General features: G+C 34.3%; 1 protein-coding gene across 4 annotated transcripts in view; it reads right to left on the bottom strand.

The window, feature by feature from the left end:
- Nucleotides 1-20,287, bottom strand: part of LOC136043826 (novel acetylcholine receptor chaperone-like) — a 31,994-nt gene extending 11,707 nt beyond the window's left edge. Inside the window, exons 1-3 of one of the 4 annotated variants that reach the window (XM_065728750.1) lie at nt 20,179-20,287; nt 15,452-15,612; nt 5,577-5,715 (exon numbers count right to left, since the gene is read on the bottom strand). In XM_065728750.1, coding sequence (XP_065584822.1) covers nt 5,577-5,715; nt 15,452-15,562 — 250 coding nt within the window. In that variant the 5' untranslated portion in view covers nt 15,563-15,612; nt 20,179-20,287. Of the gene's footprint in view, nt 1-5,576; nt 5,716-15,451; nt 15,613-20,016; nt 20,135-20,155 lie in introns of those variants that run through there. The other 3 variants (XM_065728751.1, XM_065728753.1, XM_065728752.1) reach the window with 3 other exon arrangements.
- Nucleotides 20,288-27,514: the final 7,227 nt, after the last annotated feature.

Raw genomic sequence — 27,514 nt, 5'->3', positions numbered from 1 at the left:
AGATAAGGTAGATATCTTATATCTTAAGGTTATATCTTAAGGATTAGCTTATATCTTAAGGATTACACTTACCCAGTTTAACAAACTTACCAGCGAAATTTATTGCTGCTCCACCGTTTATTGGCAATATTTTCTATTATTTCCTTTATATTTAGAAATTGTAATTTATTTACTATATTTATGCATAAGGTAATGTACCTGTTAACGACGGGTTGTCATTTCCCCAACACAACCTTATTGGCGTTTTTTCCATCATTTGCAAATAAATCATTAGTATTTTTTAGTCATTGCTGATAGGTGGTTAATTGAGAAAATCTATTTTGAGCAATATAGAACTGGATGGCAATAATGTTAATACAGAAATTATGAATTTTCAAAAGCTTCTGTATGTGCAATTTACGATGGCATCTATGTACCTCTTTAACTTTTATAAACTGAAAGTCACACTATTTTTTTTTAAATTCAAAATCATATTTTCCCCCATCGGTGGTTGGTACATTACCTTGTATCTTCAAAAAAAAAAAATCGCTTAAAATCGTAACACATGTCGTATATTTTCCAAGGTGAAATCATAGCATCTTTTGAATACTATGGATTCATCTCTATCATTTATAAGATAAAAATATATGCAATAATATACCTTTAACATATTTTCACACATTTTCATGTTTTTCGCAAAAATATGTTTTTCCATATTTTCTTTTTTATATTTTCACTTTTTTCCACACATTCTCGTGTTTAGAAGTAGATTATAAAAAGTACGTTTTCATGACTAGTAGGATAAACTCATAACAGAAGCTTTGGAATTCCAGCCTCTTTTGGCAAACACTGAAATGGAAATATTACGGCTTATAAGAGGAAAAGTATTAAAACAAACAGATTGTTTAATTAGAAAAAGACTTTGAATTAAAGCAAGTCAAGATAATAAATATTATTCAAACGCTGTTACATGACAATTTTATTGTCACCTATGCAGAAATTTGATATATAGTAGATAACATACAACATTGCTGCACCTACACAAAGGTACACTGTTTCACTAAAGTTAAAATAAAAGTAAAGAGTAACACTAAAACTCAATATAAACTGAACTAACCCGCTTATGAGGGGAACTACCACCCTCCAACCCCCCACTTTTAACGCTGAATTTTAACTAGCAATTAACTGAAAGTAAATAAAAGAGGAAAAAAACAATGCCAGTTGTTAATTGCGCGTGTTTCATTTACAATAAAATTATACTGATTTTGATTAGATTAATTCAAATAATTTAACAATAATACTTTATAGTAAAACTTAACAATAAAACCTAACCAAACCACTTAATTTATTGTTGAATTAAAATTTTATCAGATTCTCATGTGCTGCAAAACGTTAAAATTAAAAATTTGGCGGTTTGAGGAAAATGCGAATAAATAAACCTCCCATTTTTTAGATGTTGGGAAAAAATAATTTTTTATGCCACTGATCTTCCCATTAGAGCTTGCCTTCTTGAAGCATTAGTGGAAAAAGTCAAACTTTTACGAATGGAGGGTTAAGGGAGCGGCAGTCCTCCTTATGTACAGGATGATTTCTGTTCCTTTTGAGTTTTAATGTTCCTCTTTTATTTCGATGTTTTCGACCCTTCTTTCAAATCACTTTGCAGTTTCTTTTCGACAAAGCACTTTTAAAATATTCTACAACCCCTGAATTAGTTTTGAGCAATCATTTGCATAATTTGCTCAATTTGTATAAAAAGGAAAGGAAAATAAAAAGGAAAAAGAAATTTGCATAATTTGCTCAATTTGTATAAAAAGGAAAGAACCTTGCAAACCTAATAACTTTTTAGATAAAATTTCTGGCTTGAATTCAAATTCAAACAGGACATAATACTGTCATTTTCTGATGCATTCTACAGACAAACTTTTTCATTCAAAATTAATTACTTCCAGAAGTGGGGATCATATTCCCATGTGCAGGGCCACGACGAGATAAAAGGGCAGAAAAGTGAAACATTTTTGAAGTTTGGGACAGAAACAGGCAAAAAAGGGCAACACTTTGTAAATTTATGACATTAAACGAAACTTTTCCCAATCGGATATATATTTTGGTAATACAAAAATTTCACTTTTCACCAAAGCAAAGCTTTTTCTCGTTTTTTTTTCTTTTTTTAGCATCCAGGTTTTGCCAGAGATGTCGTAAGTTAAGAATTTTTTTCAAAGTAAGGGATTTACATGTTTATACAAGTTTCGTGCTTTCACACAGGTTTACAAAGCGTCTTTTGGTCAATAATACAACCTACATGCCTCCGAAAAACCTAAAACACCCTCCTCAAAATCCCTGTAAGATCCTATGTTCATCAATGCACGACAAGCCCATCTTTCTTTAAAGATTTTTTTAGAAATCCTTCTATATGCTATCCTGTATAATTGGAAAACTGCTATTCTATCAATTCTTTACTGTTTACGCTATAGCTTGACGATTGATTTACTAAAACTATTTTATGGTTGTGTGCATTACTGGTACTTAGAGGTGTTTTCTTTACCGATTGCCTTTCAAGCCATCTAAATTGAAAATTCAATTATTTAAAGAAAATGAAAATAAATTAGCTCTTTCATTTTAAAAGCAGTGTGATAGTTTTTTTTTCAAAATTTTTCTCCAATTGCTCTAAATTTAGAAATCTTCAGAGCATTGAAATACATAAAAAAAGTAGCTTCAGCGTAAAGAGTGAGAGGTTGATGAGAGAGAAGCCATATATCGCTGAGGATATATCACTCTCCTCTCTACCAACATTGTCATAAATCTAATGAAAACATTCAGAATATTTTTAGCTGATTTTATACTTTCCCCTCTGTCAATATTGTCATCAATTTGGTCAAAATATTGGGTATATTTTTAACTGATTTTCTTTTAGACCACTCTCCTCTCTACCAACATTGCCATCAATCTGATGAAAACATTCAGTATATTTTGTTCGAGTGTCCCCTTCTGCAGACGATTCAAACAATTTAAAAAAAAAAAAAAAAAAAAACTTGGGGTTTTATTGAGAATGTGAGAAGGATGAGTAATAAGAATCAAGAAATATTCAAGATTTTACTTTGTTTTCTAATTTGTTTTTAACAATATCTGATTAAATAATTTTGAGAAATATAATTAAAGAGCCGTTGGAATTAGCAATGTTCAAGACGGATGATTTTTATCGTAAGTCTGAAAATATTCTCTCTATGCATAACCTTTTCTTTTTATAGAATTTAGAAAAGATTTGATATTTAAATTTTTTGGACGTATTTTATTCAATTGTGTTTTAAGCCTTTTCTAAATTGTTGCTTTGTTTCCTTTGTTGAAATATTTTTGCGATTTTATGTATGTATTTTCTATACTCCTCGATTTCGCGGGAAATAATTAAGTTATCTTTAGATATATTATTAACATTTTAAAAAAGAGTATTTATTAGTCCTCGGATTGCCAAAACCAGCCACATCTACAGACCATCCAAAGAGGCGAAAGGACCTTTATGAAGGTCCATATACCTCACTACAGAGAGTAAGGAGAATAAAGATATTTCATATTTGTCATCAAAGGCCTCCCTCCACTCAGAAATACTTTGAAAAGGCGGCGAAAATCTATAGAAACGGTATCAGTCTAGAATGGGGCTGTTGAGAAGTAAACATGTTCATACAACAATTTTTACTTCATAATATACAGAATATACATGGTTATCACATTGTGACTACAGCTCCACTATAATTTACCCCCTCCCCCTAATGTGCAAATATATAGCCCAAATTAGGCCTATATATTTCTCACGTATTTTCCCGGCGCTTGATTTTGTCACAGTTGATTCAATTTACTGGTAAGCGATATGAAACAAGAGTGACGCATGGCTAAATGAAAAGGAAATATATAACTTGGGCTACACATTTGCACATTAGGGGGCAGGAGTATAGTATAGTCGAGTGGCAGACAAAACTTGTTAGCTACAATTACTCTTTATATTATGAAGTAAGAATTGTTTTCTTAACATTTTTCCTTTAAAAGCTCCGATTCTAGAATTGTTCCATAAAAAAAAAGAAAAAAAAAAAAAAAAAAAAAAAAAAAAAAAAAAACGCATTTATCTTTAAATTTGACATAAGGAATTGAAAGTAAGGTATAAAACAATCAAATAAGAACTTTTCACTCTCAGTAGAATTGGAGAAAGCAATTAAATCATACACAAATAAAATGTTTGGGCACCAATACATTTGTCTTTAAATATGGTTCAAATTAATGCATTTGTCTTTAAATATGGTTCAGATTATTTAAACAAAATTTAAAATAGGTATGAAATTAAATATATAAAATCAATGTTTGAGTAGAAACAAAGTTTTCTTTAGATCTGACTCAAAGTAAACTTCAATATGAGAATTTAAGATCTCCTTACTCCAAGGGATATCAGTTTAGCGTTCCCTCTCTCCACAATGAAACGCAATAAAATTCTGGAGAATACTAAAAAAATTCAAAATACTGATTTTTATCATTCCTAAACTGTCCTATGGTGGCGCAGTGGATTTGACCTTAGCTTGGTAATACGGGATCCAGAGATTGAATCACGCTGCAGGAATGCACTGCAGGGCCGACGCAGGGACCTTAGTAGTCAAGAAGCGTCGTTAATTCTTAAATAATAATAAAATTATCATTCCTAAATTCGGATCATTAAACTTAACTATCCCTCTAATAGACAAATATGTAGCCCAAATTAGGGGGGGGGGGTAAATTTTAATAGTTCACGTTTAAAATTTCACGTTTAAGAATGATAAAAAGTGATATCCCTCCAAGAGAACTTTGAGGGAGCAACAAAAACCAAAATGTTTGACTATATAAATACATTGCTCTTTTGTTCTTAGGTGAATTAAATTTTGAAGCATTAAAAACTTTAATATTTTTTAAATTTTCTCGTCTGGCTTTTCACCTTTTCTGTCGTAAACTACAAATTAAGGAACCTCACGAAAAAAGGAAAGGTTCTTGCTATCAGGAAATACTATTAAGTTTAATAGTAATACAAATTAGCAAGAAAAACTACGAGGATCTTTTGATGAGAAAAAGCAGAAAAAAGGAGGAAACAAATATTTTATGAAAAATCTCGTTTAAAATCTTCTTCCAAATTTTCGTTATATTTCTAAAATTCAATTGAACAGGCGCAAACCCCAAAACTGTTGAACACCAGGGAAGCTCACAGGGTTGCTAGTTGCGCATGGCGGGCGATTCCACCCCCCAAAGGAGCTGGTTTCAAAATTTATTTAGTTATAGAATTCAGAACATCCGAAGTCTCCGTCGCTGATGAAAATCATTGTGTGTATCATGTGAAGTCTCATTTCGAATAAAGCTCATGGTGACTGGGTGTGTTTCATATAAAGTCTCGTTGTGAATAAGGATGTCTCACATGAAGCCTCATTCTGAATAGGTGTGTCTCATGTGATGCCTCATTGTGAAATAGTGCGTTTCATATGAAATCCCATTGTAGGCAAGTGTGTCTCATGTAAAGTCTCGTTGCAAAAAAGTGTGTCTCACTTGATGTCTCATTGTGAATAAGAATACAACTCTTTCAACTATCAGTCACCTACCATGAGGTATAAGGGCAAGAACAATTCCTAAAGCTACTTCAAATCCTCCAATCACTCGCCGATACCATTTTGGTGATACTTTGAATTCCAGTGTTTTAGACAGCGGAAATACTTTTGCGTATTTGACAAATTCTTTCCTCTGGAAAAAACAAGGTATTTTACTTCATAATCATTAAACATGATTAAGCAGGACTTCTGAGAGGCCCAAGACACGAAAACAATAGTCATTAAGTTTCAAGATACATTCCAACTGAAAACAATAGTATTTTTAGCAGACTGTTTTTATTTGTGGCAAAATCCCCAAAAAAAAAGAAACAAAGTCATCATAGTAACCAAGACTACCAAACAGAACTACTGAGAGTAAACTAATCATCAACCCGTTCATGATAATGAACTGGTTCGTTATTATGAACCAGTTAGCTTCTTATGCTGATTCCAAATATATAAGATTCACTAGGCTTACTGTTACCCATAAAGGCTACGAACCTGAGAAAATTTACCAGATTTTCGAAACATGGTGAACATGCCCCCTAAAAGTAAAAGAATTTTCATGGAAATCCCACCATCAGATTCAGTGTATCAGAGAACGTTACTGTAGTGGTTTCAAGCTCCTATCTTTAAAAATTTGGAATTTTGTGTTTTTTGCCAGTAGAAAGATCTTGGATGCGAGTTTATTTGTTTTTTTCCCAGGGGTGATCATATCGAACCAGTGGTCCCCTAAATATCGGAAGTGGGTTACTTTGAACGGAAATTAAAATTTGACTGTTCGTCACAATTTTTAATAAGAACGACTACTGTAACACAAAGACTGCCTAATTATAATAAGAAGCTTTTTAAAAGTATAAAAACTTTAGCGTGAAGAGGCAGGTATCGAGGAGGGGCGGGGGACCCCTTTATATAAGGAATAATTTCTGTTCTTTTCCAGTTTTAATGTTGCCCCTTACTTCCAGTTGGAAAAACTTTTTTGTTTCTTATTTTTCAATATATAATGATTTTCATTCCTAGATGTATGAGCAATTTTGGGTTTACTAACAGATTAGAAGAAAAAAAAAACATTGAAACATATTTTGTTTCAGTAAAGCCCAAATAACGCTCTGGCCTCTAGAAGGTTCAGGGGGCGTTAGCCCTGCTCCTGTTTGTGGTTTGTGGCTGAATGAATACTGACCCCCATCCTCTTACAATATTGAATGTAGTTTAACCATTCCATTATGAGCATTTAATTGAGTTATATATTGTTTTAATTGTTTTCTTTTTTAAAATGAATGCCTTTTGAGCCAATTAAGGCTATATATAAAAAGTTCTGCTTTGTCACTTTAAAAATAAAGGTAAATGTATGGAGTGGTGGCTCTCCGGAAGGAGATATGCAAAAAACAAAAAGAGAGGTTTTTTTATGAGAGGCCCTCTTAAAAAGAGAGGCGGTTAGTGATAATTCACCCTCACCCACTGATGGTCCCAAGTATAACCTTAGGATGTAAATTAAGCTAAAATAAAACACTAAATGAAATTCTTACTTTATAATATACAATATATCTATATTAATCAGATTATAGTATTTCCTTCCATTGTTATTCATGTTTTTGGTTGATTTAAAATAGTACTTTTTAATCAAATACTCAACTTTCAAGCTAGACAAGATATCTTAGAGTCTACACAACATAAATGGTTTTGCAACAAGTCAAACTATAGATATTTCATCAAAAAAGTATATTTATTAGGGCTATATATGGGTCTATGAGGGTGGGGTGCAGTGTCTATCGTGTTAACGATCATCGTCATGAAAAGGAGGATAAAATAAGGAATCTATCCGTAAAATTCTTAATCCATGTTAGTTTTGTATACAGCCTAGGACTATATATGAGACCATTAAGGAGAGGGGGTGGGTGGGGATAAATGATCGCAAGTGCATATTTAACCAAGAAAAAGAGCTAAAAATTGAAAGTCAAAAGATGTCTATCTTCTTGTTTTAGCACGTCTCTATTTGGAGAGCCACTACTCTACACATTCACCTTTATACTTAAAACAGTACAAGCTTTTTTTCAATAGCCTTTGACTGTTACTGAAGATGGTAGAGTATTTTTCTTGAAGTCTGCAGGTCAACATCATATCACTATACATACGTCTATACATAAAGGTAGGTAGCATAAGCTGCTTGAGGCAGTCCTCATATGAAGCCCATCCTAGGTCCTTCACACAATTTGTTGCTTGTCTCTGATAATTTTTTCCTGAGCCCTATATCTTGACTATATGAAGGACCAGCAAGGCAAATGCCAAAATCATGATGGAGTCTGATGAGAGCATCACAGTTTTACGAAGATTGTCGCCTCTCAACTGCTGATGATCAGTTTTTAACAGATCAGACCTGGAATTTGCATGAGAAGCTACACACTAAACATGGCAATGGAATTTTAACTGATTAGTTGTTTAGTTTTTTTGTGACGACACATATGTGGTTCAATGAGGTCATTTACTAGTGGGCAATTAAAATTTCATAGCAATATTACTTATATAGAAACCTAAAAGCCTCAAAATTACACGGTGTGCTCTATAATACCATCTTTCAATTATTTTAGTGCATTGTACGTCAAACCCTCTTTATCTGAAGCTAAAACAATGTTTATAGGTGCTGGTTGAATTAATATAAAGCAACAAGCCTGAAACCTAAAAACATCAGTTTTATTGTAACCATGTCTGACAAAAACAACTGGTAAGACAGAAAAATAAAAACCATCCTAATCAGGAAAATCTTATCAAACAAAATCATGGGCAGTGCGACAGCGCTGCCAAAGTTAAGAGCGATGTGGGCACAATGTATTACTTATTTATCTTTACTTTTTTTTAGACCAGGACACTCCGTATAGAAGCAGTCTATGCCCTGGGAGCATATAAGGCTTTTTATAGAAAGGGTGGTCGTATAAATGTCGGAGAGGGCTCATTGGATTGGTTATCAGAACTTTAAGTTTCAAAGATATCGAAGGGCAGATACCCCCCACACCTCGTATTTCCGAAGTGTATCTGATAGAAATTTTGAGATGGCCATTTCTTGTCGTAGAAACTTCGAAAAGGCTCATTCCATTGGAAATTAAAAAGGGCTAGTGCCCTCTTTAATAGTCAAAATTCACCCCCCCCCCGAAACCCATAAATTCCTAACGCATCAAATAATAAATGTTGAGATAACCATTTTGTTCATCGTGGTTGTATGGTCTGGAAGTAATGTCTTTGAGGATGACATCCACCCACATCCCTCAGCGCAAGGGTTGTAAAGTTAGGCAATTCGTTCATTGTTAGGTTACTGAGAAAGGTATGCATGTTAGAACTTTGCTTTCTAAGAAGACGAAGGGCATTCAGGTGAGCCTGTCAGAGAATGTTGACAGAAGTCCTGAACCAAATCAAAGCACGTTATGTCAAAAGGGTGTAACACAGGAATAACTGAGTATATTAATTTGGAATGATATTTTGAGAGATGATCAAAAAGGCAATGTTTGCACGTTACCAATACTACTATAACTACCACCACTACTACTACCATACTGCTCCACTTACAATGGTTTTAGGCGTTTACCCCTCCCCAGGTGATTACCCTCCGGAAAATACCCCCTGTGGAAAATAGGGCATTTTTAAATTTGAGAATTTTATTTCAGTTTTTTTTGTTCCCATAGGGGGAAGGACTTTTTGGTACTTGTGCATTATGCGCTGCTAACTCAAGTTTCGGCTGTGTAAAACTCGAGAACAAACCGGATTCTAGTTTTTTTTTTCAAGCTAGAGAAGGACAAGACAAAATATATGGGAAATGTATAATTTAGGCTATATATTTGCACATAAGAGGGGGCGGGGTGTAAAGTACTCGGACAGTTTGAAGTCAAAAACAATTCTTACTTCATAATATGCAGAATAATTGTACCTAACGCATTTTACATGCAGACCCGCTATACTTTATCCCCGCTAATGTGCAAATCTATAGCCCAAATTTGTTTCTGAAGTAACGAAGAAACTAAAGAAAAAACCGATTTGTTCTCGAGTTTTACACACAGCGTAAGCTTGAGTGAGTGGCGCATAATATACAAGCACCAAACTTTCTTCCCCCTAAGGAAATTAAAAAAACAAAACAAATAAAATGTTCAAATTTGAAAAGCCTTATTTTCCACGGGTGGGGATATTTTCCGGGGGGTAGGGTGCGGTGCATTTTCCACAGGATGTATATTCCAGGCGGGGGGGGGGGAAGCCAGCCACCATTTACAATACTGAGGAGAAATTTCAACTAAATCAAAAGACGATATGTACATGTACATTGTCAAAATAGTGTATCTTTAGAATTGATTTGAGTGTTGAGTTGGAACTTTCAGAGAAAGCTTAAAGGGGAAGACCATCTGACCAAAAGGCACTATGTTCACACTACTTCTAAGGCATCTACTTGCAAGGCTAAGAGCATTGAGATGAAAATTTCAAGAAGTATATGAATATACAGGTTATCAAAAGGACAAATCAGCAATGTCATAGCAGTGACTAATTGTAATAAGTTGGAACTTCCAGGACTTGATGAGAGGGATGTTCTACTGATCAATAGACAATATACTAATACTACTGCTGCTATTAATACTACCGCTATTCAGTACTATGACTAGTAGCATCAATTCTACTAGTGACTACTATTACAACTATGCCTAAAGGTATGAAGGTGAAATTTTCAAGTAATTTTGAGGGGGGAGCTGAACTGAAGCCCAAGACATTGTCTGTATGCAAGTAGTCAAAAGGGCGTAACAGCAATATCTTAGGAGCAGTTTAGTGTTTCACACACCAAACTGTTCCTAACAAACTTAATTAACAGGGCTTGTTGTGAGGGATGTTGAACTAGCCAAAAGAAAATGTTTGCATTCTAATGCTACTGCTTGTACTCATGTTACTACTACTATTAATTCTACTGTTGTTACTACTACTGCTTTTAAAACTATGGGCATTAAGGCGAAAAATTTGGAATATATAGAAGCTGTATGGAACTAATTCAAAACACACTATGTCCACATATTAGCTCTATCATTCCCAGCGGGAAGTTTTAGTTCCCAATCCCGCCAAGTAGCGTGGTAAGGTAGCACCTATCTTACTATATGAAATATCTCTCAGCTATACTGAGATATTTTAGATCCCCACCCTGCCACTAAGGGATTCGTGGCACTAGTGTTGATATACTGACAGGGATTTTACTTCTCAACCCTGCCACTAGGGATTCATTTCGCTAGTGTCGATATAATAGGCAATTTTATAGATTTCTTATCACTAGAAGCGTTTCTCACACCTTTTTCTCGTGTGCAAACGTATGTGCTCCATTAACCTGATCAATCTTTCAACCAGATCTTAAGCTCACCTGCATCAAATTCAAACTTCACACAAACCCAGCTACATGGAAAAATATGTTATTATATTTTGCGTGTCTTACACCCTCCATAAATCAGGACTAAGGATGCAACCAGGGATTTCTCTGCAGAGATAGCTCAAGATATACTAAAAAATACATATTTTAAGATTCGTTTATATTACTGTCATTTTCTCGGTTTAAAGAGGGCAAGGAATTTTTCACTCCATTTCAGACTGGTCTGAACTTTTCCTTTATTACCCAGGCTTTTTTCTTGAGATTGGCACCAACACATATTTCAAGGGTATTTTGACTAAGAGCATACTAGGCGTTTAGGCTATAGAAAATAGTGATCAACACATTTGGAGTAGGACTGTCTCACATTTTTTTTTTTTAAATCATCTTATGATCCTAACCATTCTCGGATTTGAAAGTTTTAACCGAGTAATTTTTCTATATTTTAAGATTTGATCTTTTTTTTTCAAGGTTTATGGTATTGTGCTGAGTATCTGAACCCCTTAAAACTTTTCGTTAAAAAAAGTAAAATTCTAGTCATTAAAACACTTAAAACCAAATTTCGTTATGGTATAATGTTAAAAAGGTAAAATCCATTATAGTAAGTCATTATAAAAATGAAACAAATATCCCCTGGAACAGGTGGGCACAGAACGAACTCCCCAGCAGTGCCCACCCGCAGGACAGAGATCCCTCTGGACTGCCCGGCACCCAAGTGCAAAAGGTGAAGGTGTTAAAATGGGGTTTTGAAGGAAATACCTGTTTCTTTTTTTAAATGGTTTACAATAATGAATTTTACTTTTTTAACATTTTACTATAACGAAATTTGGTTTCATTTTTTTAATGACTAGAATTCTAATTTTTTTAAAAATGATGAATTTTACTATTTTAACATTTTACCATAACGAAATTTGGCTTTTAATGTTTTAATGACTAGAATTTTAGTTGTTCTTTTTTAACATTTTCGCTTTATGAATTTAATTCTTTTTAAGCGATTTACTATAATGTTTTTTTTTACTTTTTTTCAATAATAGTGTATATGTATATATGTGTTACATTTTTTATAATCAAATATTTATTTTTCATAACTATTGTTTCATTTCCATTTTTAAAAGAATTGAAGTTAATTTCTCCAAAAAAGAAGGGGTGTGAATATAATAAGTCTCTTTAAAGGGAAAAGGTTGTGGGTTGAGTCAGCTCCTACAGGTTACGGAATTCATTTGTAGACTTGCGTAACTCATTGCTGGAAATCAAAGTATATATTTTAGGGATGGGAATCCCAAAAATATTAGTCTACTCTTATTTCTTTAAAAAGCCCCCTTATAAAATGGTCAAAGTCCAGGGTGCATTGGCTACAGTATACCCGAAAGGTACCTAAGCGATCCCTAAATCCGTCCTTGCTAGTTTGCAGGGCCAGACAATACACACATAAATTTAGTATCTTTTTCATGTGTCAAAAAAGTCTAGTCAAAAATGCCAGGAAAAATAAATTTATTGCAAGTATAGCGTATTTTTTTATGTTTTTTTTTCTGAAAGAAGAGGTATATACACCCCCCCCCCCCCGAGATTCGTCACTTTGGGGAGTCGGGAGCAAAAATCAAACTTATCTGTCATTCATCTATTATACTTTTTTGACAAAGGGTGTGAGAAAGGCTCCTCGTGAAAAGAAATCAATAAAAGCACCAGTTATATCGACACTAGCGCCACGAATCCATAGGGTCAGGGTGTGGAAGTAAAATTCCTGCAAGGGACACCTACACTAACGCCAAAAATGCCCTAGTAGCAGGGTTGAAAACTGAAATTTCTGGTAGCGATACCTATACTAGGGCAATGAATCCCCTAGCGGCAGGTTTGGGAACTAAAATTCCTGGTAGGGATACCTACACTAGCGCCACGAATCCCCTAGCGGCGGGGATGGAAACTAAAATTTCAGGTTTATCTATCCAACAGACAAAATCATATCGCAAAAATGCGTTATGTTAAAGAAAAATAAAAAGACAGTCAAACACTCAAACTCTAAAAGGATTAATGTCCTTATACACAATATTAAACATGAAATACTTGAAAAAAAAATAAAAAAATAAGAAAAAAAGCTGAAAATAAAACATAAAATATTAAAGCTAGAGTTACAAAATATAAAGTAAAAAGGTCTAATTGAAAGAAAGCCATGCCGGGGGGCAGATATAGTTTGGTGTAGGAGTCTAAGCAAAGTTGAAAAACTATGGTTCTGGAGTGTTTAAGTATTAGAACAGTTAACGCCCTAAGACAGTAAAATATTCTAACTCTATGCTGTAAAGAAATAAAAGAATATTGTGATAGTAAATGAGTTATTGAATTAATAAAATGTAATATACATATTTGTTTTTCCATTAAAAATAATATTAGTCACATTACTGGCCTATAAATATGATATCTTCACTCATCACAGGTGATACACTTTGAACATTTTCAATATTATCTTGACTCATTTGTTGTATTAATACACATATATTAGCTTCATTAATGTTAATTGAAATATTCAATTTATTTGTTGGTTTAGAGTTCACCGTTTCAGTAAGACTGATGAATAGAATGACAAAAATGGACAAATATAGGCGAAATGGGCTGGTTTTCAATCTCAGCAGGGGTGCAATAGACACTGGTTTAAATGTTGCAATGTAATCTAATTAATATAAAATTTGAGGGGTATGTTTCTACTTTGGACTTTGATTATGACAATATTGTGGAAAACATTTGTGTAAATTTTAGAATGTTTCTGTGGGCATAAAGTGAAAATGATCTTGGAAAATAATTGCGGAAATTAAGAAGCTTACTATGGGTTATTCCTGTAGGGTTATAGCGAGAAAAGTGCGTTGATTTCAGTCTTTATATTATTAAAATTTTGAGTTTGAGATTCCTGGAAATTCGTGTGTGGTTCAGGAAGTATTTGAAAAATATTGTTGGAAAAAGTACAGTGAAACTCTCTCATTAAACAGTATCTCAATAGATTTTAACATGATCAGGGTGTTCGATTATGAATTCTTTGGGTGAAAAGATCATCATGTGGCATAATTTTTGAATGTTCTTTGTTATTGCTCAATATGGACTTTACTGAAGAGGCATTCTATCATTAGCATGTAGGCTAAATTATAATAGGCATGTCTACAATAGAGACATATGGACTAGTACATTAAGTCGACTGAAACACATTGGAATTTGCAACCATGTGTTTCCTCCATGCTATAAAAATGAAAAAGATTTAAATATTACCTTAAATCGCATTTACAGCCAGATAAGGTGGACTGCATCCTCCAGTAGAACATCTCGCTGTTATCTCGCGATAACATCTCGCGATAACATCTCGCGATATTATCCAGGAAGAAGTAAAAGAGATATGTTGTTTATTTGGAGTAGTAGCCCTATATGTGAAGGGTAATGTTAAACTGGTAACTTTTAATTGAAAAGTGTGAAACCAATATTCTATTCAATTTCGAATATTTTCCAATATCCCTATTCAATTTGGAATATTTCTCAATATCCCTATTCAATTTGGAATACTTTAAGTTTTCCAGATATCCATATAGGATACAAGATCACAAAGAGGAGATACAATTTTAGTGCGCGGATCCCAAGACACATTCCTTCTTGGGATGTGTGTATAAGACATTCCAAGAAGAAGAGTAAAACTCGTGGTATAAATTGGGATCATATCAAGTGGGCAATGAATGGGCAATGAGTGGATCATATCAAGTGGGCAATGGATGGTGATATGTAACTATTGTTTTTATGTATATATGTCTTTTTTCTATTATTAATAAGCAAGTTTATCATAAATCACCCTAGCCTCTAGCATATACGTTTGGAAAATACACTAAAAATATAATCCAAGAAAGAGTAAGACCAAAAAAATGTGTAAAGGTATGACCTAATGAAGTGTATGTTGGTGGCAATCTCTAGAAAAAAAGCTTGGACCTCAAGAATGGTGAAAGGTAAGAAAGAGAAAAGTTCACTCAATAACTTTTAATCTTTAAGTTTTCATCTTAAAATATAGTAAATTACTCAGTTAAGATCTTTTAATCCGAGAATGGTTAGGATCCTAAGCTAATTTTCGAAAATATGAGACAATCCTACTCAATATGTATCAAACACCATTTTCTACAGTCTAAACACCTAGAGAAAACAAAAAACTTTTCAAATGTTTTCACTTTAATAAATAAAAAATTATCAAAACCTTAAGGAATAAATACTATTTTATGTCAGTTAAACTGACAATACATGGTCATTTGATTTTTTTTTTTTTTCAGAGCACAAATTATGTTCTTTTGCTCATTAAATTTGACTCGGCTATTTATTGTAATTTCTGTTTTTTTTTTCGTTTCATTTATTTATTGATAGTGATTTGTGGTAGTTTTATTCTTGGAAGATTATTTGACTTTATTTCTGCTCATTTTTGGCTTAATCAAGCTGTTTACTTTTCTCTCAAAAAGCTTGTTTTGTTGAAGAAGTCTTTTAAATTAATATTTAAATAAGGACTCACAAGGTCTCTATGAAGTTCTCTGCTAATGAAAGGTGTAATTTTCAAAACACCAACAAGAACAAAGAAGACACCCAGTAAAATGCTTAAAGTTTTCAAAACAACTGATCCCATTTGATTGGATTTGGTTGACAGGGCTTCAGAATTGCTTCTCCTTGGCGTGTCTATAAACAAATAGAATGATTTACTAAAACTGATTTATTCTATACTATAGTACTATTATAGTATTCTATACTATTAGTTTTAGATATATTTACTAAAACTAAGGGGACAAACAAAATAAATGAATACTTGACAAACAAGTGAAGACATACAAAAAAAAAAAAAAAAACTCACAATATAAATACTACACTCAAAACAGGGACTTATTTTAATACATTAAAATGTTCTGTCCTATAATTCAAATGCATATATTCTTTCCCACTTTTTTCCTTTATTCTCTAGTCTAGTTATAATATATAACTGTTTTACATTTAGGGCAACTTCGGCCAACTTTTGATTGAACAAAGACTTGAAGAAGATACAATATGAGGATATGAATAAAATTCAATGCCTCATCTCATAGATCTTGAAGGTATCTACAGGTACAGAGAAAATGACATGGATTATCATTATTACAATTACACATAGGACAAATACCCTAACCTCCAGAGCATTCCTGTTTCCTAAAATTTTTATTTCTAATTTTAAGACACACAGAGAACAAGTCACACAAATCAAAACCCAATGTTTTATTTCTCAGCCTGAATGACCATACTTAAGATACATATGGTAGTCAACATTAATTTTGATGCCAACTAGTTATCATCCAACTATATCCCCAAAATAATCTGCATAACTTTTTCTTTTGTCCAATTTAAAAATAATTTTTAAACTGTTAAATTTTTTTCTTTTTAAATGTATGAATTTTAATTTAAGCATTAGCAAAACAACCAGACTGGAAAATCGGAATAAATTTATTTGATGAGACACAATGTATTCACCAATAAAAAACCAAAAAACAACAACAACAACAACAAAAAACTTAAAACTACAATGGGATACCATAGCAATAGTAAATCACAAGTAAATACCATAGTAAAATCCCTAGGATACCATAGTTAATTTTGCATCAAATTAATTGGCATTAAAATAAATTTTGATGCCAATTAATTATCATAAGATTTAAGGAATCCTGCTCTATTCTTTGAATATTTTGTGAGCCCATAATTAATAATGAAAAAATATGGCCAAAATGTTTGACACTATCTATTCCTTCAATTTCAGCACTATTAAAATAGAACTGATGTGTTAAAACTTTTTTTTGCTCTTTACCTCCTTAAAAGCTAAACCTTCACATTTGTGGCCACTTAATTTTACTTAATACACAATAGACATACACAATAGACAATCAGACCTGAAAATATTTGTAGATTTTCAGGAGAAGCGGCAATTAAAACAATATCATTAACAAATAATAATACAGGTAAATTCTGAATTACATACAGATAAATTCATTTTACCAGTATATGTACATGCTAGCAAATATAGAAGGTAACACCTTGCTAAAGGATAATTTAAGGAAATACAGAAAATTAATGATCACTTGAGTTAAGGGTAAAATCTTGAGCATAGCCACTCCTGAAGAATAATAACACAAGAGTAGTACCATTCAACTCTCTATTCAACATTGTCTCCAAATATAACTGTCAAAATTACAACAAGTCTGTCCTATTTACCCCCTCCCATCAGGCCAGATACAGCTTTAGGCTATACACAAAACCTTTTATATCTTGATTCTTTTTTAATTGGTATTGTTTCATACGAAAAACCAACTGTGTATGAGAAATAAGTGCAACAAAAGAAAACAAAATATAAGCCAACAAAATCAGAAAGTTTTTCTGGTAGCCTAAGACTCTATCTGGTCTTTTTTTGTGGGGAGTGGGGACTGGGATGCAGTTGTTGGTAAATTTAGAGAATTCTCAATTGACTTGGTAGCTGAAACATGAACATGCCATTGGATGTGTCTTCCAAAGTTCTCATTAGGTATATAAACTGCTACCATTAAAAATTTTGAATACTAAAAGAGGTTTTTTATTCAATTATGTTCAGTTTTATTCAGGTAAATTTATATTGTAAGAAGAAAAAAAAAAGAAAAAAACCAATTAATTCCCTATTCAATGTCCTTTCCAAACATAATAATCATTGCTGTGATAATTACATCCAGGCCCCCCCTCAAATGCCTAGATATAGTCCTATCCTACATGCAAAAGTTTTCTGATTTTGGGGGCTTATGCTTTTATTTTATGCTTACTTTTCATCAGCAGTCTCTGCTCATAGCACTGATTTCATCAGCACTATAAATAATTTTGGTGCAGAGAAAATGTAGTATTATTTTGTCAAAAATGCATACTTTAACTGAAAGTTTAGCATCAAGGAAGAAAAAAACAGCATAAATGGCAAGATATAATTTATTTATACAAATTAATTGTGGAAAATCAGTGCTTGTTGATTATACAACATTAAATAAAAGGGATTTATATCAAAACAGTAAGTTTGAGACCAAAGTTTTAAAGTTTGAGACCAATGTTTTAAACCTTTTTTATACCCCATATTTTGGTGGTTTTCAAGAGCTCAAAAGCATTAATTTGCAATCAAAGCAATTATTATATTCATACAGAACATAAAAAAGGCATCAAGCAGTATGTTCACTTTATTGGTAAGTCAAGTATATAAACTGCGAAATATTTGCTAAAATTCTAGTTTAGTGACTTCTTGCTATCTTGGAAAGGGGTTAGGTTAGGAAAATGAAACTTTCAGGGATGGGTCTACAGACTAAAGTATGTCCCGGAAAGGTATTTTGAAGTAACTGCCCCCACTTGCTCTCTCTCTAGAGGGTCCTGACCTTGGATGACCTTTAAAATATGTGTTATAAAAGTGAAACCTAGCAAATTAGATCTTCTGCTTAAATGAAGTACAACAAAATCATTTTCAGCTTCATACCTTTGCTCACTCCTAATTTATAAGGATTTAAAGATATGCAAATACATTCCCTAAATTTTGAAAAAAAAACATTGATATGGCTCAGAATTCTACTCAAATAACAGGAATTGCATTTTCAGAACTAAAGGCAGACAAAAAGCAACTAGGGTTAAATTCTAGTTGATTGACTCCTTCTCCCTCTAGAGGGCCCTGACCTTTGATTACCTTTAAAAATATGCGTGTCATAAAAGTGAGACCTTGCAAAATAGATCTTCTGCTTGAATGAAGTAAAAAAAATTGTTTTCAGCTTCACAACTTTGCTCAATCCCAATTTATAAGCGTTTAAAGATACACAAATACATTTCCTAAATTTACAAAAAACAACAACATTGATGTGGATCAGAATCCTACTCAAATAATAGGAATTGCATTTTCAGAACTAAAGGCAGAGAAAAGGCAACTGGTAATTGAAAATTAAGGTAAAATGTTGTTTTGTTGAAATTTCAGTAGGTATAGACCTGTCATGTTGGCAAATTTCAGGGTCCTCTAGAAGGAGAAGGAGTGGAGATGGGTGCTTCAAATACCTTCCTGGGATATACTTTAGAATTTAGACTCATCTCTAAAGGTTTAATTTTAGTTAGGTTAATTTAGGTTAGGAAAATGGGTAAAATTCTAGTTAATTGACTTTTTGCTATCTAAGAAAGGGTTTAGGTTAGGAAAATGAAACTTTCAGGGATGAATCTACAAACTAAAGAATGTCCCGGGAAGGTATTTTGAAGCATCTACCTCCATTCCTTCTCCCTCTAGAGGGCCCTGACCTTTGATGACCATTAAAAATAGGCCTATGTGTGTTATAAAAGTGAAACCTTGCAAAATAGATCTTCTGCTTAATTGAAGTACAACAAAATTGTTTTCAGCTTCATAACTGTGCTCAATTCCATTTTATAAGGTTTTAAGGATATGCAAATACATTTCCTAAATTTTGAAAAAAAAACATTGATATGGCTCAAAATTCTAGGCTACTCAAATAACAGGAATTGTATTTTCAGAACTAAAGGCAGAGAAAAAGCAACTAGTAACTGAAAATTAAGGTAAATGTTGTTTTTCAAAATTTCAATAAGTATAGACCTGTCATGTAGGCAAATTTCAGGGCCCTCTAGAGGGAGAAGGAGTGGAGTTGGGTACTTTAAAATACCTTCCCGGGATATACTTTAGCCTGTAGACCCATCTCTGAAAGTTTCATTTTCCTAACCTAAACCCTTTCCGAGATAGCAAGAAGTCAATTAACTAGAATTTTACCCATTTTCCTAACCTAACCCCTTTCTGAGATAGCCCAAAGTCACTAAACTAGAATTTTACCAAATGTTTACCTACTTGCCTTTTTAGGAATCCTGATATACAAGTAAGAGTAAAAAGCCCAAAACGAATTAAATAGTTGGCCTATCAGTACAAGGTTACTTAGCCTAATTCCCTGATCAAACCTAGGCCTACTTTGTGCAGGCTGCCTGGATAGGCTAACTGAGCTAAATTTATTCTTGAAAGAAAACCATTAGGGATATTTTTTTATTTATAGAGGGGCTTCGCCTTACAATGCTATAAATATTTACCAATTCACGTTAAATTAATTAGACATGATTTGCCCCCATCAAAACTAGGCCTACTTTATGCAAACTGTCTGGATAGGCCAACTGAGTTAAATTTATTCTTCAATGTATTTTTTTTATTCATAGAGGGTTTCACTTTCACCTTTAAGTGCTATGAATATTTACCAATTATACAATTCTCTTTGAAATTTTCCACATATGTAAAGACTTTTTTGCTAGCTAGCACACTGTTTGGCGCTAGTAGTTTTGAACTCCTATCTTTCTATGAGGCCTGTTTTTATGGCACTTGGTATTAACCAAGTGACATATAGCAATCACCAATTCTGTCGGTCTGTCTGTCGGTCCCGGTTTTGCTACTTTAGGCACTTCCAGGTAAGCTAGGACAATGAAATTTGGCAAGCGTATCAGGGACCGGACCAGATTAAATTAAAAATAGTCATTTTTCCAGTTTGACCATCTGGGGGGGAGTGGGGGCCGGATAATTCGCAAAAAATAGAAAAAATGAAGTATTTTTAACTTATGAACGGGTGATTGGATCTTAATGAAATTTGATGTTTGGAATGATATTGTGTCTCAGAGCTCTTATTTTAAATCCCGACTGGATCTGATGACATTGGGGGGAGTTGGACGGGGGAAACCTAAAGTCCCGGTTTTGCTACTTTAGGCACTTCCAGGTAAGCTAGGACGATGAAATTTGGCAAGCGTATCAGGGACCGGACCAGATTAAATTAGAAATAGTCGTTTTCCTGATTTGACCATCTGGGGGGGGGAGTGGGGGGCCGGTTAATTCGGAAAAAATAGAAAGAATGAAGTATTTTTAACTTATGAGCGGGTGATTGGATCCTAATGAAATTTGATGTTTGGAATGATATTGTGTCTCAGAGCTCTTATTTTAATCCTGACCGGATCTGATGACATTGGGGGGATTTGGAGGGGGGAACCTAAAATCTTGGAAAACACTTAGAGTGGAGGGATTGGGATGAAACTTGTTGGGAAAAATAAGCACAAGTCCCAGATACATGATTGACATAATCAGAACTAATTTGCTCTCTTTGGGGTGGGGGGGCGGGGTGGGGGGGGGGAGTAATTCTTAAAAATTAGAAAAAATGAGGTATTTTCAACTTACGAACGGGTGATGGGATCTCAGTGAAATTTGATGTTTAGAAGGATATCGTGTCCTAGAGCTCTTATTTTAAATCCCGAACGGATCTGGTGACGAGGGCGGGGAGTTGGAAGGGGGAAACCTAAAACTTGGAAAACACTTAGAGTGGAGGGATCGGGATAAAACATGGTGGGAAAAATAAACACAAGTCCTATATAGATGATTGATATATACGGAATGAATCCGCTCTCTTTGGGGTAGTTGGGGGGGTTTTTCTGAAAAATAAAAAAATGAGGTGTTTTTAACTTACGAACGGGTGATCAGATCTCAATGAAATCTGATATTTAGAAGGATATCGTGGCTCAAAGCTCTAATTTTAAACCCGACCGGATCTGGTGACATTGGGGGGGGGGGAGTTGGGAGGGGGAAACCTAAAACTTGGAAAACACTTGGAGTGGAGGGATCGGGATGAAACTTGGTGGAAAAAAAAACACGAGTCCTAGATACATAATTTCCATAACCAGAACGGATCCGCTCTCTTTGGGGTAGTTGGGGGGGGGGGGTTAATTCTGAAAAATTAGAAAAAATTAGGTATTTTTAACTTACAAACGGGTGATTGGATCTCCATAAAATTTGATATTTAGAAGGATATCGTGTCTCAAAGCTTTTATTTTAAATCCTGACCGGATCTGGTGACATTGGGGGAAGTTGGGGATGGGGAAACCTAAAATGATGGAAAACGCTTAGATTTGAGGGATTGGGATGAAACTTGGTTGGAAAAATAAGCAGAAGTCTTTCATACGTGATTTACATAATTGGAACGGATCCGCTCAATTGGGGGGGGGGGGTAATTCTGAAAAATAAGAAAAAATGACGTATTTTTAACTTACGAAGGAGTGATCGGATCTTCATGAAACTTCATAAGGACCTCTTAACTCAGATATCTTATTTTAAATCTCAACCGGATCAAGTGTAATTGGGGGGGGGGGAGTTGGGGGGACCGGAAATCTTAGAAAATACATAAAGCGGTGAGATCAGGATGAAACTGGCTGGGAAGAATAGAAACTTGTCTAAGATACGTGACTGACATAACTGGACCGGATCTTCTCTCTTTGGTGGAATTGGGGGGGGGGGGTAATTTTGAAAATTGAGGTATTTGTAACTTACGAAAGGGTGACCAGATCTTAATGAAATTTGATGTTTAGAAGGATCTTGTGCTTTAAAGTTCTAGTTTCAAATTCCGACCAGATCCTGTGACATTCGGGGGAGTTGGAGGGGGGAACCGGAATTCTTGGAAAACATGAAAATTGGGGTATTTTTATCTTACGAATAGATGATTGTATCGTAATGAAATTTGATTTTTAGAAGGAATTCATGTCTCGGAGCTCTTATTTCAAATCCCGACCAGATCTTTTGACATTGGGGGGAGTTGGAGGGGGAAATCTTGGAAAAACACTTGGAGTGGAGGAATCGGGATGAAGCTTGGTGGATAGAATAAACAAATGTCCTTGATACGTGATTGACAGAATCGTACTGGATTCGCTCTCTTTGGGTGAGTTGGGGGGAGGGGTTCAGTGATTTGGCGAGTTCGGTGCTTCTGGACGTGCTAGGGTGATGAAAATTGGTAGGCGTGTCAGGGAGCTGCACAATTTGACTTGATAAAGTCGTTTTCCCAGATTCGACCATCTGGGGGGCAAAAGGGAGAGGAAAAATTAGAAAAAATTAGGTATTTATTTTCTGACTTGGTGGGAAACTACATTGTAGCTATATTTTAAATAAATATTTAGTTGGTAGCTAGGTTAGGTATTTCATTTAATGCGGTCTGGGTCACCCCCTCCCATGATCTTTGTTGTAGTTTTTATAATTTCGTTGATAAAGTATTATCTTTTCATCATATTTTGTTTTATTTCTTTAGCATTAACCAAACTTCACTTCTCGACAGAACTTGAGTGTGATGGCTATTAGATACAAGTACGAAAACTGTTTCCTTTTACGACGCTCCTAGAAATCAGTTTGGAGACAGTTTGAATTGTTTTGGAGAGAATTTTATCGAGGCTCTAGCAGTATTTTTTAATATTCATTTTATTTGCTTTAATGACGTTTTCAGGATACAGTAATTATTTATTAAGACATGACAAGAGAATAGGCAATCCCTTTGTGACCGCTTTGGGTCAAGGTTGCCACTCGTTTCTGCGCTTGGACGAATTTGGTGTATCGATTTGGCCAGAAGGTTAAATAGAACCAAATTTCGAAATATTTTTTTTATGTGTCCAAAAGGGCTTGTTATTGCGGTCTTCACAAAATATTTCGTTGTTCGACTGTTCCCAAAATTCTGGTTTGGAGAGAATTCAAAACATTCGCTAGGAGAGGGGATTGTGACCGAGTCTCTTACTGCAATTCTTAAAATATTCATTATATTTGTTTTTATTGCTTTTCAGCTTCCGAAATTGTTTTACAAAACATTTTCACGGTTCAACGTTGCAACATTGACCAAGACATGATACTGCTCTAAAAAACTTCGTAATTTTGAAACAATCAAATAATTTTTTTAGAAAGTCGCAGTTTTCAGGTATGAATAGTCCTCAGATGGATCCAGGGGAAATATATTTTTATTTCAATGTCCTTGGTTCTTCATATAAATGTTTCTATCAGGAATGAGGGAAGTAACAAAGAGTATGGGGTAACTTATTAAAATAGGAAATAGCAATAGTGTTGAAAAAAAAATCAACATCATCTAGTGTTTCGTGACACTTTTAAAACTTTGTAATCCTTTCTGTCATGAACGGAGATCAGACACTTGCAACTATCCTGATTTTCTCAATTAATATAATTAAATTAAGTATTGTAATTATTACATTTAAAAAACTATAAATGTCACCAAAAACTTGGTGGCGTTGTTAGTTGTTTTTGTCGACACAAGTGCCAGTTACCACTCTTATAAGTTACCCATACTCTTTGGGATGTAACTTAAGTTTTGGTGATTTGCGTCTATAGTTTCAGGCTGTCAAACAGTTCGTGGTAACGAACTCTAAGTAAGGAACGACTCGGCTCAATACCAACCGAAACTCTAAAAAACGGTACTTTAGTATCAGTCATCAGTATCTTTGTCAGTCATTTATCAGTCAGTATCAGTCATTTAGTATCTTTAGTATCATCAAAAGAATTAGCTTATTATGCTTATTATAAATATATAAAATTCATCAAGTGTTTCCCATTAAAAGTTACGAGCCTAAGAATGTTTGCCTGATTTTTTAAATAGGAGGGAAACACCCCTAAAATTCAGGGAACCTTAATGAAAGTCGCGTCATCTCATTCAGCGTACCAGAAAGCCCTACTGTAGAAGTTTCAAGCTCCTACATGCAAAAATGTGGAATTTTGCTATTTTTGGCAGAAGACAGATCGCGGATGCGTGTTTATTTGTTTTTTTTTTTGTTTTTTTTTCACGGGTGATCGCATTGAAATAATGGTCCTATAAGATCAGGAGAGGGAGAATTCGACCGGAAATTAAAAGCTCTGGTGCTCTGTCTATGTGACCGAAAACATTGGAATGCTACTGGCCCCCTCCCACACCTATTTTCCCCAAAGGTATCAGATAAAAATTTTGAGATAGTCATTTTGTTCAGTATAGTTGAAAGATCAAATAACTAGTCTTTAGGTGTAAAATGATCCCCCACAATCCTTGGGGAGAGACTTGCAAATTATGAAATTTGCCCATTGTTTACGTGTAGTATTTTTTATTGGGAAGCATACAGACATTTTATGGGGGTGTGCTTCGGGTAGATTTCGACAGGGAGAATCTCCCTTGGGGAGGGAAACTTTCGGGGGTGAATTTTTCAGGGGAAATGTTACACTGGCGGGATTTGACAGAATTACCATACGAAATTTTTTCTAATTGTCTTACATTCTCTTTGCCAAATCTTGCATATGGAGCATTCTTGACTTCTTCCCGATCATTAGGGCGCGTGAAGGGCTATATGTGATCGACGATGGAAAATGACAGAATCGGCGATCAGATGGTCACGACTGTAAGAAAGAGGGAACGTGATTTCAATTGATTAGTTGACAATTTTTCCAACTAGCGAAGTCATCGCTGCTAAATTTTGCTTCGTCTTTTCATATCTCAATTAGAAAATCTAAAAACAGCTTACTAGCGCATTGTAATTCTTCTGTATATGAACTGATATCTATTCTGTACAAATTCATGCCTTTCTCTTACCACAGGCACCCTCCCACTGTCAATTAGTGATACAGCTGGCTCAATATAAGGTATCTACACGAGGAGGCAACCATGAGGTTGCCTCCTCACGAAGGAGGCAACACGAAGGAGGCAACCATGATCTAACACGAAGGAGATGATAAAACACGAAGGAGGCAACCATGATCTAAGCATTGTAAATTAAATAAATAAATACAGCCAGTTCATATTGAGACTATTGAGCCGGTAACTGCATGGGAATTTATCGTGGGAGGGAAAGGGGTGAGTCGGTCAAAACAGCAATTGGAAATTAACCAAAGTAATGGGAAATAAGCAGGAAATCGCAAAACATAGGGGTTTTGTGGGTCTATAATCAGAACCCATTGAATCGTGCCTGATGCATGTATAAATGGCCCACGTTTTGGGCGTTGGATCAGGGAGAAATACGATGATCCAAGATATACACTTCTGGAAGATTCAAGTATATAGACCATGTATGATTTGATTTTTTTTTCAAATCCGCTTGGGGAAGGGAGGAAGTTTTCGTTTGAATCTTCAATACATGAATGACTTTTTTGTCTATACTCGAGCTTATTTCCACAACAGTTCTTCTTACTAGCTTTACTTTTTGTCACCATTAAGGGGTGGAGTATCTCTGAATAGAGGAGGGGTGTGGAGGAGAAGCACATATAAGTGCGTTGACCTTGAGGCTGCTTGATGCTAAAGTAAGTTGGCAGTAGTATGGGCAAATTCAAAATCCTTAAAATACAGTTTCAGTCTTTCCAGCAAATACCTAAAAGGAAAGCAATTATCATGTAAAAATAAAGGATTTATCTCAAGCACTGGACCTGAAATTTGTGTTATCAGAGATGATATTGATGAAAAAATAAAATAATTCAGACGAATCAATCGGTGACAGGTGCTAAATATGACCAATTTTTATGAAAAATAAAAAATTGTGGCTAAATATGGTCAATATTTTTAAAACTAAAATATGGCCAATTTTATTCCATTTTTTTTTTTCAACTGTCTAACCGCAGAGAAACAGATACTTACTTGTAAACAATGTCGTGATTCAAAAACGTTTTATTCTTTTTATTGGCTAAGAATGTTCAAAAAACAGGTTATACGTATCCTAATCTACGGCATAAACATAAACCAAGATAATTAGAAGTCAAATTTTTAAATGTAAGTGCAGGACAGCTAGCAGGAGCTTTTTCATCTTAAAAAAAAATTAAGATGCAAACACAAAATTGTTTCTTCAAATCTAGAAAGGGCGGAAGGATTTAAATCATGCCTAATACATTTATAGCTGCCCAGACTTGAGAGAGAGAAAGAGAGAAAGATTTATTTAAACAACAATCGTAGCTCAAATGGCTAATTTCAACCCTTCGAGTTTTTGGGAGATGCAGCCAAACCAGAAACTTTACTGGATGGGAACTGGAAAGGATTGCTTAAATGTGTGTTCACTCTGGTGGCGTAACACTGGGACAAGTTTTTAGTCGCATCAGTAGTATGAATATTCGTACCCATTGGTAGTAACTGTTCTTAAATATATTATAAACAGAATTATACCTAATATTTTTCTTACTTCTAGGGAAGAAGAAGGCCACGACTTGCTTGGAAAACGAACAATGGATTTCAAAGTATCTTATCTTGATGCTGGTTTAACAAGTAACTTTCTGTTAGATCAAGAAGCTCCTACTCAGAAGGTTGGTCGCCGTTTTTGGACTGACTCCAGTTCCTGCATTAAATTTAAGCAGCATAAAATAAGGAATCTAATGGTACTGATTCTATTTTATTAAAACCTTTGCTTTAGATGTGGGCGACCGCAGCAAATTTGTCAAAACGGGTTGAGTTTAACTTGGGTTGAGTTAAGCGGGGGCTTGAGCTTCGTTGGACTAAATTAGAGGGAGGTTTAGTCAAACGTGGGCTTGGCTAAATGGGATCTGAGTTTGATAGGGGTTGAATTAGGCAAGGGTTTTGTTAATGTGTTGAGTTGAAGGGGCTTAAGTTAAACAGGGTTGAGTTACTCGCACAAACTGAATAATTGTTACGGAGTTATTTAAGTAAAATATTTACTTTTATTAAAAATTTTATATTTTTCTATAGTCTAGCCATAATAAAACGTTTAACTAATCAGGTAAGCGTTATCAAATTGACCGAGAATAAAAAATATTAGAAGCCAAATCTTAACATGGAAG

Source organism: Artemia franciscana, chromosome 2 (assembly GCF_032884065.1).
Source record: "Artemia franciscana chromosome 2, ASM3288406v1, whole genome shotgun sequence".
Classification (NCBI taxonomy): Eukaryota; Metazoa; Arthropoda; class Branchiopoda; order Anostraca; family Artemiidae; genus Artemia; species Artemia franciscana.
The sequence above is the reverse complement of the archived record's forward strand: the minus strand, read 5'-3'. Positions and strand labels throughout refer to the sequence as shown.